Source organism: Periplaneta americana, chromosome 8 (assembly GCF_040183065.1).
Source record: "Periplaneta americana isolate PAMFEO1 chromosome 8, P.americana_PAMFEO1_priV1, whole genome shotgun sequence".
NCBI classification, from domain to species: domain Eukaryota; kingdom Metazoa; phylum Arthropoda; class Insecta; order Blattodea; family Blattidae; genus Periplaneta; species Periplaneta americana.
In genome coordinates, this window is record NC_091124.1 from 7,696,648 (window position 1) to 7,716,286 (window position 19,639).

The 19,639-nt window shown below is 35.4% G+C and overlaps 1 protein-coding gene across 6 annotated transcripts in view; it reads right to left on the reverse strand.

Moving 5' to 3' along the window:
• Nucleotides 1-19,639, reverse strand: part of Slob (Slowpoke binding protein) — a 595,498-nt gene that overhangs the window by 50,050 nt on the left and 525,809 nt on the right. For all 6 annotated transcript variants that reach the window (XM_069832323.1, XM_069832325.1, XM_069832327.1 and 3 more), the window contains 4 exons: nucleotides 18,797-18,888; nucleotides 7,787-7,912; nucleotides 5,839-5,915; nucleotides 2,519-2,584 (listed from right to left, as the gene is read on the reverse strand). In XM_069832323.1, the coding sequence (XP_069688424.1) occupies nucleotides 2,519-2,584; nucleotides 5,839-5,915; nucleotides 7,787-7,912; nucleotides 18,797-18,888 (361 nt within the window). The remainder of the gene's footprint in view (nucleotides 1-2,518; nucleotides 2,585-5,838; nucleotides 5,916-7,786; nucleotides 7,913-18,796; nucleotides 18,889-19,639) is intronic.

Genomic DNA, 19,639 nt, shown 5'->3' on the forward strand with positions numbered 1-19,639 from the left:
TATTTTCTACCAGGTGTTAAAACATATAGGTATATTGATTTAGCTGTAAAGGACAAATATTAAAGCTTTCTTACAACATAGTACAATTAACCAATTCTTTTTCTACACACACTATATTGAGCACCAACAGCATTAAAGTTCCAGTCAGTAATTTCAATGAAATTATTTTCAAAGGCAAATTCAGAAGGATACATGCACATATACAAATACACACTCAATGTCTGTATTCACAGTTTACTGACTTATTGCCAATAACAAAAAAAAAAACTGTGTTCAGTTCTCAAAAATATAACTTATGGGCTACATCACATATTTAAACAAATTCTTACAAGTTTCCATAAGCATGTCTGTTGCAATTAAATACCAATGCAACAATATATTGTTATAGAAGTTTTAACAACGTAATCTAACTGATTTTAATATCATACCAGTAAAACATACAGTGTGTTCACAATATCTGCGTTCGTTTCGTTTGTAACATTAGAAAATTCGATCATGTAATACTGTCACTAGAACTGTTGTCTTGGAATCCACTTAAAGAAAGAGAACTCTTTAACTCCCTCTTATTACTACTTAAAATTATCCATACCTCCAGATCCTCTTACCTAGCATCTTGTTTTGTTTATCTTTCACTACATCGAACCTGAAACATGTAACTTCTCTCCATTCCTCTATTCCTTGACATATAATAGGAATGCCATCGTTAATATACTTTAGTTAAATTTTGATTCAGAAATCCTGGATCACAGAATAGGCTATGCTTTATATTAACGAAGAAATTTTGAAACACCATCTTGAGTAGGCTCATTAAAAAAAAATTAAAATAAAATTTATTTGTTCATGTATACATATACAAATCAAAGTCTGTAAATTATAAATATTTTTTTCAGTTTCAATCAAAACTCCATAATTTTGCAAAATAATAATAATAATAATAATAATAATAATAATAATAATAATAATAATAATAATAATAATAATAATAATCATCATCATCATCATCATCAAATTCTCCTCTGCTTAGTCGATAAGCAAACATTTCACATCTGTATTAAGATGGCTTCAGAGCAAGATTTGTGCATTTCAATTACGTATGTATTTTATAGGTTAGGCCTATGCCTTAATTTTAAATTAATATGTAACTATTAGTGAAGAACTATTTTCAGAACATAGGAGGGGTGATAATAGAAGGAAGAAGAATAAAGTGTGTAAGTAAGATTTGCTGACGATATGGCATTTTTAGCAGAAGAGGAGATGATATTAAGGGGTATGCTACTGAAGCTAAATGACAGCTGTGAGCAGTATGGAATAAAGACAAATGCAAACAAAATGAAGACCAAGATTATTGGAAGAAAAATAAAGAAAGTAAAGTCAATTTATTGTATATAACATCAGCTGCTACCAGGAAGTCAAAAGAAGGATAGCAATGGCAAAGGAAGCTTTTAATAGAAAAAGACCAGACCTCTGGAAAAGAACTAAGGTAGAGACTAGTGAAGTGTTTTGTGGGTAGTGTGGCACTATAAGAGAGCATGTGAAATGGACAGACAAGAACTGTGCTAGAAAGAATGAGTGGAAAAAAAAAACAATGCTGTAACTGATCAGAATGAGAAAATAAAATTGGCTGGGTCACGGGCTAAGAAGGAACTGCCTACTGAAGGGTGCACTGGAAGGAATGGTGAAAGTTCGGGGCAGAAGAAGATATCAGATGATAGACAATATTAAGATAAATAGATCATATGCAGATACTAAGAGAAAGGCAGAAAATAGGAAAGATTGGAAAATGCTGGTTTGCAGTGAAAGAAAAAATTGAATGAATGAATGAATGAATGAATGAATGAATGAATGAATGAATGAATGAATGAGTTTTGTAACACAGAAATAAAATAAAACAAAATAAAATAAATGAAATCATTGTTAGTTAGACACTTTTAACACAGTAAAAAGTTATAAAGATAATCAATAAATTAATATTAAAATTAATTAAAATATTCTCAATTTAGCTTACTTTTATTTACTGATTAAATGAATATTTTAGAAGAAAATTTATCCCGGTAATGCAGTTTACATAATATAATAAATATCCTCCGTTTGGGGACGAAGTACAGTACCTACTGTATAGTTCTTCCATGTTTGTCAAAGATAATTAAAATAATTAATTGTTAACTAGTGGACTTACTCGTGTTAATTATGTAAGATTTGTCTGGCTTACAGCTGTTTCAGTGCTTCACGCACCATCATCAGACGGTGAGGATGGTGCGTGAAGCACTGAAACAGCTGTAAGCCGGACAAATCTTACATAATTAACACGAGTAAGTCCACTAGTTAGCAATTAATTATATTCAATTGTTAAAAGTAGTGTACGCAAGATTCAACATGGATAATTAAAATAATTTCATTTGTAAATAAATCCCATGCATATGAAAACTTCTGAATGCCCTTGTGGTAATTAATGAATAAAGTTTAATAAGTTTAATAATAATTGTATTATTCCTTGAGATCTTACTGAACACTCACTCACCTGCGCTCCCTCATGCCTGATGATCCAGTTTCTGTCGCTGAAGAAGCAGAGTGTGTTCTTCGACCTCTGTTAACAAAAGAAAGAGTATTGCTGTTATAATATCGCTTAATATTTTTAACTGTTTTCAATTAACATTTAATGTACCTTTACTGTTATGTTAAACTTCGTGCATTCGAGCCCTTTTAAATCACACAAGCACTCGCAAGGCTCTATCTGCCACCCGTCACATTTTGTCTTTTTTTTTTTTTTTATAGATTCTTCTCTAGTTTAGTCCCTTAAATGATGGCAGGTTTGATTGGTGAACCCTCAAATAATTTCAAATGCGTATTTTTGAACACAAAACTTTAATCCTTAAATCACAGAACAGTTTAAAACACAGAAAAGAACACGTCATTATCTCTTACATAAGCAAGTATACCTTAGTGTAAATTCGTAAAAACAAGTAGGCAGTTTGGTAGAAGAATACAAACTAGAAAGAAAAATAACTTTAGAAGAAAAAAAAAAAACAGAAAAACAAATCATTCTAGTAGATCTTTTCCCTGAGTTTACTCCAAATCACTACCTTCTTCCCTATCTTCCAAGCAAGTGTTGCATGTATACTGCAGTGGTTTTTGCAACCGCATTTTCCACAATCGTTGCATGCCAGTTGTGTTCTGTGGTTTTTCTTCGATCCACAAATGTGACAAATAGCTCTCTAGCGAGCTCGTCTCCTAGGGCCAGGAACGATTTTCATTATGTTTTTAGATTTAGATTTCTTAGTGACAGGTTTATTAGTACAGGGGGAAAGGAACTGGCCACCCTACCCCATTATCTCCTGGCCTAGTTGCCTCATAAGTGGTGTCTTCTTTGTATTGCTTGTGAGATTCAGACCTGTCTTCGGACAGTTGACTGAACTACAACAATGTCACATCAAATTTTATAGGCATGTTGGATGGTTTTTGATAAGCTAAATATAGGAATTAAATAAATAACTACATAATGTATTTGCAGTCTTAGATAGCTTATCAAAATGCTAAGTGATCATTTATTCACATAATTAGCATAACATGTAGAACAATTTAAATTGATGAACGTTTTTGGCAATAATTTTCCATTTTCAGATCTTTAAGAAGTGGTGTTAACAAAGTATGAACACTTTATAAAGTTGATATGCAAATAGTTTCATGGTTAAAAAACAATTGTCATATACATAATTAAATTATAAATAATAATGCTAATTGCTAAGAAGTTTAAAATATGACTAAAAATTAAAAATTAAAATAAATGTGTGAAAACATGAGCAGAAAAAGGTTAAACTGATCTACAACATACCTCCAATTTTAGGTACTACAGCGACTTCTAACATATTATAGATATTTGTTTTGTCTTAATATTAATCATTTATTGACAAATTAGCCAATCTTTATTATCTTCGAGAAAACTGATAATATGGAAAAATTCTAAGAGTACCGGTATTAGTTTATAAAAAAAAAGGCAAAACTTTTTCTCTTAATAGGATTTCAATTGAGGGGCCCAATGAAAAAGGGGCCCATGCCACATTCCTGTCGATTTTTAGTTTCTTCGATAAGACAGATCTTACCATCTAAGATACCCTTTATGAAATTCCAGTCTTATGGCATGTGTCTAGCAGACATGGTATGCCTCTTCTTTACTTGAAGAGAGAATCTCAGTGGAATAAATGCTTTTCCTACAAAATTTAGTTTTTCTGGCATGGGTCCTTTTTCCACCGTGTCATCATGGTAATAATGAAACTTTTCGAATATATGGCTCTGCGAAATATAACCCTGTCGTAGTAATAAAGCATTCTACAAATTAAAAGGTAGATTTTCTTGTTGAAATTCTATTCATTGCACACATACACAAATAATATATTTCTTACTAACCATCTCTTAAATGTGTTCCGTATGTTTTGATGTGATCGTTTAATAACTTTATATCTGAATATGACACAACATGAAATCTTGGTTGCATGGTACCGGTATACTCAGATATTAATGGAGCGGTAATACACCTCACACAATAACATCATGGTCTAAGGCATCATGTCTGGACTCGCATTACAGAATGAGCGATGGTTCGAATCCTCATGGGGAAGAAATATTGTCACGAAATTTCGGCAAAGTATGGCATTGGTGCATCCACAGCATCATGATAAAGTTTGGGAGCTAGAACACATAGTGAAATCCGGTTTAAAAATCCAGCTATAATAGTTGGGGGCATCATTATGCTGACCATATGACACTCCCATATTAGATGCATGTTCTTTAACCTCTGCTGAGGCATGTGGACGTGGGATCAGCAGTCGGTCAGCCTTGGTTCTTCATGGACTATGGCGCTATGATGGTAATATAGGCACCTAATCGGACTGTTAACCTTCGAAATAGTGAAGTTAAAGTTTAAAACTTTTTGTATTTTGTTTCACCAATTAAAGATTGACATAGCATGCAAAATTTTATTATGCAAGAAGTGTAGTTTTAATTGTTATTTAAGCTACTGAATTTGTTCATAGATATTCAAATAAAATTAGTCTATGCTGTACAACTTTTATGAAAATATGAAGTTATTAGTAGAGAAAAATATACTCGTAGCACGATCAATTTTGCAAGTTAAATATTTTATCTTTCATTTATACGATTATTCAACAGTGTTATTGTCTTATAGATTTGGTGATTCCAACAATGTGGCCTCCGCTACCTCCAGATTACAATCTGGCCGACTTTTGGTTGTGGGGTTATTTTAAAGAACGAGTTTTCCTGACACATCCAACAACCCTACTGCAACTGAAAGATGCCATCTCGCAAGAAATTGCTAATATTCCAAGGCATTATCTGCAAAATGCTGTGCATGGTGTCGCAGACAGAATGCTGTACATTGAACAAGAGAACGGCGGACATCTTCCCAATGTTTTGTAAACTCCGTTGCTTGCCCAACAATGTGATGTTTTTGTTTTTTTCCCCTATCTCAAATATTATAATATTTATAGCCGTTTAATGTTTGAACTAACTTTTGAAACACCGTATATAATGAATTATAGTGGATTTTTAAGAAAGTACTGAGGAAAACAAGTCCACTAGTCTTTAGAATTCAGCCTAAACTCCTATAGTATGAATTGATGTGATGGCTACTGTATTATGTGCTTAGAGTTGAAGCGAACCAAGTTCACATTTATCACATAAGCATTCCAATGTCTAATTGAAATACACATTATTTAGTGAAATAGATTTTAGGTTTTACTTTTAGTACTTCTTGCCAAATTGCCACGAACACTGAACAACTTCAATATAGTTAGTAAGTTTGCAATACCAAATAAATATACATACCTCCTACCATTCTGTTGACGCTTGATTTCATTCAGCAGGCTCATGGTCGAGGTTGTTAAGCGTGCTTGAAATGCTTGCTACAAGGAAGAAAATATGTTTCTATTAAAATTTCATCTCTGTAACTTACTCATTTATTTACGATATGCTAAACTATTCAAAACAAGTATGAAGGTTATATTTGAGGGAAGAGGATTTGATAATACCGGTAATAAACTGTGACGGACAGAATTATGAGGAAATGGAATATTTTATTTGCAAATTATTCAGTTTCAGAACTTTTTGCTTTTATAAAGATTTTATATTGTTAATTGTCTTTAGTGAGACCTAATAGTACTTCGTACTTCTAAATAAATATTTGCATTTTAACATGAATATAGTCTTTTTTTTAAGAAGTTTCACAGTGAAATGTGTTAAGTGAAAATTAACACAAATAGGTACAGTACTAATCAATTACTTTCATAAATAAAATCATTATCGGTATTATGAATTAATAAGAGATAAAGGTAAGATAAAAAGACAAAATATAAAATGTAAAAATGAAAATCATGTAAACATTTTAGAAGGACTAATTTAAATGATATCTCTAATTGCATTTTGTTTTTAACTAATGTCCAAAATTATTTTTAACATTATATTTATTTATACACTTAGGCCTAGTTATTATTTTATTTGTTCTGTTATATTTTATCTTCTAGGGGCCAATGCAAGAGAATAAAAAGTAATCTACTTATGTTAAGTGTTCGCTTAGGCTTCCATGGCTGGTGTACATGGTTTGTGGATAAGCTTTGGGGCTTCTACCGCTTTGTCTTGGTGTTGGTAGCTGACGTTTCGACCGCTGTGTTGTGGTCATCTTCAGAGCAGTTGTTATAGCCTATATATATACGAGCTCGCAGACTATTTCCTTATCTAACAACTGCTCTGAAGATGACCACAACATAGCAGTCAAAACGTAGCCACCAACACCAAGACAACGTGGTAGAAGCCCCGAAGTTTATCCACACACCAATCTACTTATGTATTTAAATGAAATGTCTTTACTGGTATTAATTTATGATTGAGACTATTTCTCTTTCGGAGTGTGGTGTGAGCGAAAGGACTGGATATAGCTAATAGTTGGCAACTCAAAGAATATTTTTTTACGATAATACTTGCAATATAGTTAGATAATAGCCTATTATTACTATTGCTCATTATTGTTGTTCTTAAGTAAAGTTATAACTGTCTCTGAAAAGACGATGTCAAAAATAAAATTTGTTTTAATTCATTTAATTGTTTAGGCTGTAAAATATCGTTAAATCTTACGTTTTATTTAATAACGCTCGCAACTGCCGAGGTTATATCAGCGTCGCCGGTGTGCAGGATTTCTTTTACATGTCAGTAAATCTACTGACATGAGCCTGTCGCATTTAAGCACACTTAAATGCCATCAAACTCGCCCGGGATCGAACCCGCAACCTCGGACATAGAACGCCAGTGCTATACCAACTGCGCCAACCAGGTCGACTGAAATATCGTACATTGAAGGAAAAGATACTTGTATGTCTACGAAAATAACAAAATTTATACAGATTTTGTAATCATAAATCCAATTTTGAAACCCTCTCTAATGCAAAAGCACACTCAGTTAAAAATTTATAAAACTTTGGTAACACCATCATGTACTAGTAGGTCTTATGAAGTGAGGCTTGGACTAATAAAGAAATCGGATCAGCATAGATTCACAATAGCAGAAATGCGATATACCAGTATGATAAAAACAGCTGGATATTCACTTTCAGACCATAAAAGGAACCTGGTCATCTTGAAAAAAATTACATATGCAGGCATACAGTCAATTTTAAAATTTACTATAATTTGAGTGTCGAGGAGGATTTAACCTCGGGCTGCCCTTATATCAAGGTTTAAAATCTGACAATTATTTTTAGAAGACATAATCATAACTTAATACCGGTAGCGGTGTGGCTCTCATTTCCCTCAGATCAATGTTACGGAAGAAGTCACACATCAGCAATTCCTCCACCGATGGGAATCGCCTCTCAGGGTTCTGGAAGATAAACTCCAACACCTCTACCACCTACGAAAGAAGACATATCACCATAAGGAACAGTAGCAACTCATAGACAGAAGCAATGTGTGCTACAGTTTATGTCATGAAAATGAATCATAATACTTAACACCGATATGTTCTTTCCAAATTTTTAGAATCAGGCTAAATTCTCATTTTTCGAAAATGCTGCCAATATAACAATACCTCGGAATACGTATGATGATAACTTTCTTGTGTTAAATTTTTAACGTACCTTGTTAACATGTTTCGACCTATCACTCGAATCACTTCTGAACCAGAATATCAAGATGACATCACAAAGAGAAGAAGTATGCTTCAAGAAGAAATTTGCTGCAAAACATGCTATAAAGTGCTCTCCCACTCCCACAAAAGTGTAATTATATACAATGTGCCTTATGTATGACTTTTCCAGATGGGGAGGCACACACACTATGGTATTACTGATAAGTGACAACCCACTTGAAAGGTTGGCACCTCTTGGTCGGACACATCACAGAAATCAATAACAGAGCTGAAATGTCATCTTCAGAACTGATCGTTGTTGGTCTTGGTGCCTCTTGTGTCCTGTGTGGGTGCGTTCGTAATGTAGAGTCAAAGAGTGTGTGTGTTTTGAAATTGAGTTGTGTGTTGAGAATATCGTTGGGGTGTGTTTTCGTGTGTCTGTATATTTCATATTGTTCTAGTGTGTTGAGTTTCTGGCTTTTTGGTTGGATGTGCAGTATTTCCATGTCTGTGTTGATGTCTCTGTAGGTGTGGTTGGCATTTGTGATGTGTTCTGCATATGTGGAGGTGTTTTGTAATTTTGTTATGGCTGTGATGTGTTCTTTGTAACGTGTTTGAAATGATCTGCCTGTCTGTCCTATGTAGAAGTTGTTGCAGGTGTTACATTTGAGTTTGTATACCTAACAAATAACACTCTACAAAAACATCTCAACACACAAACAACACAAACAAACAAACAAACAAACAAACAAACAAATAAAATCACACAGGCGTATACAAAACACACACACTCTTTGACTCTACACTATGAATGCACCCACACAGGAAACAAGAGGCGCCAAGACCAACAACGACCAGTTCCGAAGATGACCGAAAATAGGTCGAAATATGTTAATAAGGTACGTTAAAAATTTAACACAAGAAAGTTCTTATCATACATATTCCGAAGTGATACAGTGTTAAAAGTTGTGTAATCTAGATGTGTATAATAATACCATTCTTACAGTTACAGTCCAAGGAAGAAAGATAAACAAATAGCACACAGTATATCTTTGTACATATCATTCCCACCAAATTATTACGAATATGGCCATAAAACACTATAAAAGACATGCTGCATCATTCATTGAGTTTCAAAGTCAATTGTTTCTCAATAATGAATTTAAATACTATTATAGTCACAATCATGCCATGGTATGAAAGAAAAATTTCACAACCTCGAGCCACAACCACTAGATCAGACGCTATGGACAGAACTCTATAACAGAGTCGCCAGTATGAAAGGATAATTCCAGGCCTTTGGCATGAGACGAACTCGATAGCTCAGTGGTAGAGCGCCTGACCGGAGAACAGGAAGTCGCAGGTTCGATTCCCGCTCGAGGTTGTGAAATTTTTCTTTCATACCATGGCATGATTGTGACTACAATAGTATTTAAATTCTTTAATATGTCACATCAACGGACGTGTATACGTCACCAAACATCGTAAGATGAAGATTACATTTGTAAATGTTTCTCAATAAGTTGCTTTAGATACAATCACCACAATAGCAATCAATTACAATGCTTCCAAAATAATTGTAATGTATTTATAAATTTCAATTTATCCTCATCTATTGTGTTCTTTAACCTCCTACAAAAGCCAAATCACCAAAGGGACCAGGTTAGTTCCAGATACTAAATTTTGCCGGTAATTGAATAAATATATGTATAGAGAAAAAAAAAGTTCGTATTTCATGGTGCCAAATGTTGAAACTGAAGCCATGTGAAGTTTATTTCTCTACCACTTGTTCATAACTGAATAAACATAAAAACTGTGTGGATTTTCCTTATTAAAACACGTCACACAACAGATATAAAACACTAATTCTAGGTCCGAATGTTCACAGAAAATGAAAGTTCGTGCGAATTTCATAATTGTGGCAACACTGACGGCCCAAACATAACTAAATAAACATAAAAGCACATCACACAAATAATTCACTAATTTTAGGTTCGAATATTCACAAAAAAAAATGAAAGTTCGTGTGAACTTTCTAATGTGGCAAAACTGACGGCCCAGACTGTGGCAATGTGGCAGATTTAAACTTTTTTTTTTGCCCACCCAAAACTGCCATTCTTTTGGTATTGCCGATTTTTGGGTGCCAGTTACGAAGGATTTTACTGAATTATGGTATTTTCAATTCTTTGGTATGAGTAAGAAAAATATTTTTTCTACCATTTAAGTGGGAAATACTATTTTGTCAATTTCAATTTCAAAAATAAAATAGTTTTCTTATTATATGAGTAAGCCTAACATAATTTTGTTGAAAGATAAAAGGTTTCTCACAGGCACTTGGAAATGGTTGGTTGGTGTCTGATGAACTACATTTGACGATAAAATCAGAACCAGTCTGCCTTGTAGTATCATATCCAATGCAATTTTCTGAGTTGACGGACACATATGTCAGCAGATGTGTTCCATTCATTTCCTTTTCACTGTTACACAAGATACATTTCGGGAAAGGAAATATTGTCCAATCTATGATGGACAAGGCAACTTAATTCCGTGGCCAACCATTGGGTGCATTGAAAACTATTTCTGGATTTTCGTGGAAGTGACGTTCATCTCTTATTCTTAATTTGTTTTGGTTTCTGTTATCGTTTTGCTTCTTTCTTTAATATATATTTTAACCGAGGTGAGATGACGTTCTAACTTATTTCTGGTTTAAAGAGTTCAAATTGTCTACTTTGCATTTTGTGTCAGACTTTTAAAACGGAGAGATAATCTTACTTCATTCTCTTGCTTCAGTAGTGTTTAAAAGTGTCTTAACAGTTGCTTACCAGTTACAAGCTATAACAGCTTTAGTAAACATGTATCTGATATGTTTAGTTTTAGCTGTACGTTTTAATAACTACTACTTCCGTATCAAAATTCTCTGACATGACAGTGAAATGAAAAGGAAGGACATGTTTTGCCAGTCCCTGATCTTGTTTCATAACGTTAGGGATCCACTAGTGTAAACATGAAGCCATTTTTCAGATGGATAGCTATTATTTTAATGTTGTAATGTTGTATTGTCAATATTTTAGGAGCGGTGGTAGTAACCTCTCTCTTTTTAATTCGATGTTGTAGAAAATAATACTGGATTTTAATGTGTTCTTTTTCATAGCTATTATTTGCTCTATATTAACTACAACTTCCTAAAGTACCTACTTTCTTTTTCCTTTTTGGAATTGTTACCGGTACTCTTTTTATAAAAAATTGTTGCATTTGAAGTTTGTTAGAAGAAACAGAACTGTTTTTCTATTTATTTACAGAGAGTCAGAGTCTACTTTTTCGTATTGTAAACATTTTGTCTTGTAATTTCAGTGATACTGGATAATTTTTTGTATTAATATCAGTGGCGGCTCGTGGGTATTGAATTCGGGGGAGCTGCATACAGAAATAAACCATGGAACTTATCTTGTTTAAAGATTAGTTCCATGTGTCTTGTCTTGTAGGTTGCAAACTTTTGAATCATCTTCTTATTAAAATCCAATATGTCATTTAACATAGTCTTTACAATGGAAAACATAGCTAATGCGGTCAGTCTCTCTTCTCTCATCATATTTCTAAGTTAGGATTTTACTCTCTTCAAACACGAAAAGCAACGTTCTGGTTCGGAAGTTGTCACTGGTATGGTGATAGCTATGCGCAGTAGTTCCACAACTTCTGAAAATGAGGCCTGCAAGTTCTCAGATAGAAGAAACTGCAAGAGCTTGACTGCGTCACTGATATTTCTGAATTCTTGTCTCTGATACAACACAGTGAGTTCCGTTTTTAGTTTGTATTTATCGAACATTGGAAAAAGCTTCACATACATTTAGGTCATTTTCAAGAAATGATCTTTTGTAGCATTCAAATTTTTCTTGACACGGAAGAGATGATCAATGAACTGGTATCGGGTGTTGGCTTGTGTGAAAATGAGGTCACACACTTCCTTGGCTGCCGCAACTCTTGTCTGAATCCCTTCGACCTTAGACGCTTTTTAGGGTTTTCATTTTCACGGACCTCGCTGCTCAACTGTGCACTGTTCCGTATTGTCTGTATGGCATTAACAAAGCTTGATATGCAGAGTCGGCCTCGGTAGCATAGTCGGTTGCGGGTTCGATCCCGGCACAAATCGATGGCATTTAAATGTGTTTAAATGAGACAGGCTCATGTCAGTACATTTACTGGCATTTAAAAAATACTGCGGGACAAATTTCCGGCACACCGGCGACGCTGATATGATCCCTGCAGTTGCGAGTGTCGTGAAATAAACCATAATTTAATTTTTATATGCAGATTTGAATCTTAGAAATATCTAACTGCCAATGATGTAGCTAGTTGTATAATATATCTACATGATACATCAATAAATTAAAAAACTGAGCCAGAAATTGAATTCAGGCTCTTCGAGAGTACGCACCAGGGCGCTTGCCTCATTTGTTGTGATATTGTTAGATGTTTCAGATTACATTATGGTTTGAAAACATTCTAGCAATGTCTCCTTCTTCTCATGAACTACATTTACTGTTCTTATTTTAAAACTCCATCTTGTTGCCCAGCTGATGGAATAAATTGTCTTTGAAACACATTAATCTAATACAGACTGTGTGGATACTGGACAAATTAGCAAACAATATGCGAGCTTTGTAGGCTATTTTGTTTAGCGACTCTTTCCGTTATGAGATTCAACTGATGGGCACTTAATTTCACATTTCTCCTGAATTGTTAAGGTACTGAACTGAATAAACTGTAAATATTGTACGAAATAACATTGTAATTGGGCTTTGCCTGTTATGTTCAACAACAAATGAATAAATAAATAAATAAAAAATAAATTGTTGCACTTGTAATACTCACAACATTAAAGAAAATGTATTTAAAACTGCGTGCTGCTGACAAACTGCTGCAAATTTTGCAGCGCCAGGAAACTCTGGATTCACGGCGAGGGGCAGCAGGGGGAGGGGTAAAACTAACGCGCAAAGCATCCGAGACGAGACTGGCAGCTCCAGAGGAGGAAGTGGCTTTACCAATCCGTCCTTGTCTCTCGTTTCGCTCTGGCAGCACCAGGGGAGGAAGTGACTTCACTAACGATTGCGTGCGTGCCAATGAGAGCGAAATTTTTTTTAAAAATTCGAGCCACTAAATAGAGACTGTATAATAAATGTATTTCACAACATAAAAGAGACAAGAGCCACAAATATTTGGGGGTGCTGCAGCTCCGCAGCCCTCCTTCGAAAGCCGCCCCTGATTAATATGCATGACCTCAAGTGCAATTGACTTTATTCCTCCTATAATGATCTCCTTGGTTCTGCACCATTTTTAGCACTTGTAAACTTGCAGATGACTACAATGCAATAATGATGTACTGTAACAGGTTTTATTGTACATGTAATATTAAGAGTTCTTTTAAACCTACCCCATTTTATTACTACGATGTACCCAAGAACATGTAGAGTTTCAGTGCAGTAATTCTGCATTTCCATATGGTGAAGAATTGGTAGAAGGGAGAAAAATTCTCTCTGATATTGGGACTCGAACCCGGGTTTCCAGCTTTATGCGCTGGCACTTAACCACTAAGCCACACCAGATTCAAGTTCCGATGCCGGATTGGATCCCTCTCATTTTAAGTAGGTGTAGATTGTCTTCCTCACAGTTATATGATTGTTCTGTTCTATCTCATATCACAGTTACATGACTGTTCTGTTCCACCTCATATCTACAATGGAGTGTTTCGTAATAGACTGGGATACTGTTTGGCTGTGAATGGTTCTCATTTGAAGCACCTGTGATAAAGTTTGATTAGTCATAGTGTTTTATTTAGTTTATGGCCTACTCAACATGATTTTACATATTTATTAATTGTCAATATTACAGATATTATTTTGTAGGACAAATTAATAAATCTAAAATATTCTCATAGCTGCAGTGCATATATCTGTACAGATTACTGTGCACTTAACTGCGGAATCCCGGCCAAACAAGTCACTCAGCTGAGTGCGCTCCTAGTATAATGGCAGTTGACACTGGACATATACATCAACGTATATGCCTAACTTGGAGTCAGGCCACAAAGGGAAACATTGAAGGAGGAAGGTTCGATCCGGTGCTGTGGATTGAATTCGGCGTAGCTCAGTGGTCAGAGTGCTTGGTACGTAGAACCAAGGACCCGGGTTCGATCCCCGGCGCTGAGCGAATTTTTCTCCTCAAATATTAATTAAATATTAATGATTTTACATACTTAATTACTTAAGCTTTTAAGGAACCCGGAGATTCATTGCCGCCCTCACATAAGCCCGCCATTGGTCCCTATCCTGAGCAAGATTAATCCATTCCCTATCATCATATCCCACCTCCCTCAAATCCATTTTAATATTATCTTCCGATCTACGTCTCGGCCTCCCTAAAGGTCTTTTTCCCTCCGGCCTCCCAACTAACAGTCTATATGCATTTCTGGATTCGCCTTTGCTGTGGTCGTGCCAGAGAATCAGTCCCATTCCGTGGCTTATTTGAAGGATTCGTAACAAGCTGTTTTTTACGGTGAAGGGTTGTTAGCCCTTCACCCAACCCCCAAGCTGTAGGACCACCCCTCATCGGCTGTCCGTGACTGCTTATTCAATATATTCACAGGTACCCTCCATATCTGGAGGCCGTCTCCTTGATCCGCAACCTGAGGACGCGCCATGCCGTGGTGATAGGGACCCACAATACATGGATTTTACATATTTGTCTCAAATTTGAAGTTCACAAAACAAGTTTAATAAATAATTACGAGACAAGAAACAGGAGAATGGGTAAAGTTTCAATGCATTCAGACGTAAATTTAATGGCGATTCGGAATATTTACCGGTACATTTTAATATAGGGTGCTATTTAAAAAAAAGTTCACTGTCACACTCTGTATGTCTGAATAACTGTTTTCGAACACTAGCATAATATTGTATCGTTTATCTCCAACAGTTTTTATATAAAACTTTTTTTTTGTAAAATTAAAATTTAAGAAGTTATTAACAATATTTCACACACACACACGCACGCACGCACGCACGCACGCACGCACGCACGCACGCACACACACACACAATGCCATTTGATATTTCAGAGGGGGTTGAAGGGATGAAACCTAAAATGCAATTAAAACTGATTTTAAAGTTCTTTCTTGATACCTATCTAAATTGACATGCTTCTTGTTTAAATGAAATTGAATTGAAGTAAATACGGTAGTTATTTAGATTGGAAAGTTTTGAAATGAAAGCTGGGTACATAAGACATGAACTTGAATCTTATACATATACACCGTGTTCCGCTTATAAGTATAACAAAAGAAATAGCTATAACTTCTGAATTAATACAAGTATATAGTTGAAACCAACTGCTACAAAGAATGAAAACTGGGAATTTTTGTTACCTTATGTTCCATAAACCTCAACATGGCTTCCATTGGTGGCACGGGAAATATCCAACCGGTATTCAACCTCGACCCAAGTGTTATGAAGCATCTGTGGTGTAACATTGTTGACAGCAGCATAAATTCTTTCTTGTAAGTCTGCCAAATCACGTACTGGCGTCCTGTAGACCTGGTCCTTAACAAACCCCCACAGGAAAAAATCAGGTGGTGTTAGATCTGGTGATCTGGCAGGCCATGTGATGTACGGTGATCCTCTTCCGATCCATCTTGCAGGGAATTGTTCGTCTAAGAATGTGCGAACCATGTTGGCAAAGTGTGGTGGAGCCCCATCTTGCTGGAAAATTGCTCCATCTGGGAGTTGTGGCACAGCATACAGTTGCAACATATCCAGGTACGTGTTTGCAGTGACTGTCTTTTCAGCAAAGAAATAGGGACCAATGATTCTGTCACGCATGATCCCACACCAAACATTCCATTTAGGGGAATCCCGTTGGTGTTCAATTACGACAATTGGATTTTCCGACCCCCAGATGCGACAATTGTGTCGGTTTACTTTTCCACTGACGTGGAAGGTTGCCTCATCTGAGAAACAGACTCGAGTTAGAAATGTGTCGTCATCGTCCACTTTATCCAACATTGTTTCTGCAAAGCGTTTTCGTTCCAGTTTATCATTCGGCGTAATCATCTGATGAAGTTGCAGCTTGTACGCTCGCAAACGCAATCTTTTATGGAGCACTGTATGCACTGTTGTTGGTGGGATGTTCAACTGCACACTAGCCTGTCGAATGGATTTCCGCGGGCTTCTCTGAAATGCCTCGCGAATGCGTTCGACATTTTCGTCAGACACTTTACGCTTGGAATGTTTACCTGCATTAGACAACAAACTTCCTGTTTCTCTGAGCTGCCTATCCCATTTCATTATTGAGACGTACGTCGGTACAGCTTCCCTCGGTCTAAGATTGTACTGACGGCGAAACAAGCGCTGTATACTTGGCTCGAAAACATGACGACCTTCCCTCATCCCCTTCACCATTTAACTGCAGGCACGCGCAAGGGATAAACCCTTAGCTGAGTTGCCAATTCTTGAAGTCATTGTCATATGCAAAAGTTTTACAAACGTGTTCCGTGAAACCGAGATTTTCAGCGATACCATGATCTTTGTAATATACATTAATTTATAATTACTAAAGCAAAATCGGTATAAAAATTAACAAACTTACTTACAAAAATGTGTACTTATATTTCCACTAATGTTTTTCCCAAATAATAAACAAAGATATTCAAAATTATATAATGTGTAAAAGGCTTATGTTATTCAAGTTTCATATTTAACTAAAGGTTTTGCGCGGGTAAAATTTTCGGAAACTTTGATCATAGAATAGTAATTTATAGTTCTGTTTACTCCGTGTGCTACACAATATTTTATCCATTACTGGTGTCTAAATTTAATTTCAAACTGTAGGCCAATTTTTGTGATGTGTTGTTTGTGAAGAAGCTATAAATTAAAGAATATGAATTCTGTTGTTGCTAGTGTATTGGTTGCCATGGAGAGAGTAACTTAAAATTTTAATTCAATGCTATGAGTTAACTTTTAAGTCACTGCTATGAATAAAGTCATTGTTAGGTTGCTAAGGACGGTGAAATAAAGACGAGTTTAGATACCAGTTGTGAATAAATTCCTTGTGCATCCTTTCTTTCATAACACAAAAATCATACTAAACCACAAAATAACACACTTATTTCTCTGCTAGTTTAGTTGCGTGATGTCGATGCAAATTTTCTGTAAGCCTAAGAAATGTTATAAGATGCGAAATGCGAATTAATTATTTATTAATTAAGAGAATGTGTACAGTTTTTACACCTTAAAAGTCTGTTATATAAAATACAATAAAACATTTAAATTTCTACACCAACTTCTCGTAAAAGAAGCTGTATTAGACCTGAAGTTATGATTTTTAATGTGAGGTGCGGCATTGGTTATAGAGATGTAAGTGGAAAACGGTATGAGTTTTTTTATAACAAACTATATTTCTGAAATCCGTTTCTCTGATAATTCCGAAACTACTGGATGGAACCGAATGAAATTTTTCTGCATTCTTAACACAACGTACAATTCAGGCCAGAATCATGCACCTATAAAATTTACATTTATAACATTTTGTCTAAAAAAATAAGCAATAAAACACCTTGAAAGTTTATTACAAATAAATTAAAAGTATAATTAATTTCGTTAGAAACATGTAGATGTATGGAGCTATCTTTAAGCTTCTAAACACACAAAAAAATTATTTAACGACGCTCTATGAACTATTAGGTTATTTAGCGTCGATGGGATTCGTGATAGCGAGATGGTATTTGGCAAGATGAGGCCGAGGATTCTCCATATATTGCCTGACAATCGCCTTACGGTTGGGGAAAACCTCGCAAAAAACCAAACCAGGTAATCAGCCCAATCGGGAATCGAACCAACGCCCGAGCGCAACTCCGAACTGGTAAACGAGCGCCTCAGCCGACTGAGCTATGTCGGTGGCTCACGAAAAAGTTAAACTTTGTTTGAGTTACAAGGAAATAATCAATTTGTGACATAGAAAATAAAAATGGCTATAGTATAGTATGGTCCAGCATCTTCAGGTGAATTAGAAGGCCCTGGCTGCGGATAACCTACTCCACCACTCGTTAACCACGGCCGAAAAAAATCAGACATATCGAAGCGCACAACAGTATGAAACAAGACCTCGACTAATAGCTGAAACGACTGACTGTAAGAGGGTAAAAGCCATCAGGTATTAGAGGCAAAGACAGTTAGATTTGGCAATGCTGGGATCTATTGTATTTCTGCCACGCGGCTAGGGGTTGAGTAGAGGATGGGGGTTTATGAGGGATTACCAATTCCAAGAACAGAGGCCGTCATGTTTCCGAGCCAAGTATACACGAATTATGGATCTATGTTCTGCTAATGACAGCACACAAAAGGCTTTCTGCTGTGGCGTCCACATGCTGACTGACTAAAGATACGATACGAATTCTCTTATTTAATGATCTGCGCATGCGTGAGTCTTCTAAAAATAAGTAACAACAATGGATTAAAACTTCCCAATTTCCTCTTTACAATGGTACCAATCTTAACCCATTTGCATGCATTGTTATGAAATTATAACTATTTCTTTTATTATACTTATAAGCGGAACACGGTGTATTATATATTGTTATTCAGCGACATATTTTACAACTTGGTTATTAAAAGCACTGACCTGTGGATAGTTTTTGAGATCAAGAAGGTGCCCCTGGCTCGGTTGTGGGGTGCACAATTCATAGCCTGCACACATCTCGAACAACACATGACCTAGAAAAATAATGGTATACAGAAATTTAATTTTATTTAATGTAATCAATTACCAGTACCTTCAAAATTCCATTATATCAAAAGAACTTGAGAAAGGTATTACAGACGAACAAAAATTAGATGTATTAACAATATTATTGCCCTCAGAATGGGTTTTGCAAGAGGGCGAAGAGTGTGGGATAAATAGGAGGAGGAGAAATAAAAGACAAGAAAAAGTAGAGAAAGAAACGAAAGAGAAATTGAACAAATTATATTTACATTGAATAAATATGCTATTGCACGTATTTACGAATCCAAGGGTATAATGTTATTGCATTGTAGAAATTTTGCTTTAAGAAGCCACAAAACTATTACATAATGGCAATGAAATGCACTGAAATCTAGTGCAAAGTGAACTGTAGGTACCAGTACTGTACTTTGGCATTACAAGTTATAATCATATAAGAGCCTAGCTATTATCTCCTAGTCATTTACTAGCACAGTAAATGTTTATTAATGGTAAAATAATTAGTGTTCAATTAATTAGGCAAATCTCTGTGTGCCCTCGAAATGTTCGAAAGGTTCTGATTTAGCAAGAAGAAAAAGTAATTTATCTTTATTTATAGTCGCTTTAACTCCTAGGTCAAATCGCGACTGTCTGTAGGTTACTATTAGAAGTGTTTGTTGCTGTTGTATTGTCTATTATTTCGTGGTAATTGGGATCCAATCCGGCATTCGTCTTTATTTAAGGTGAGATCTGAGGCTCTATATT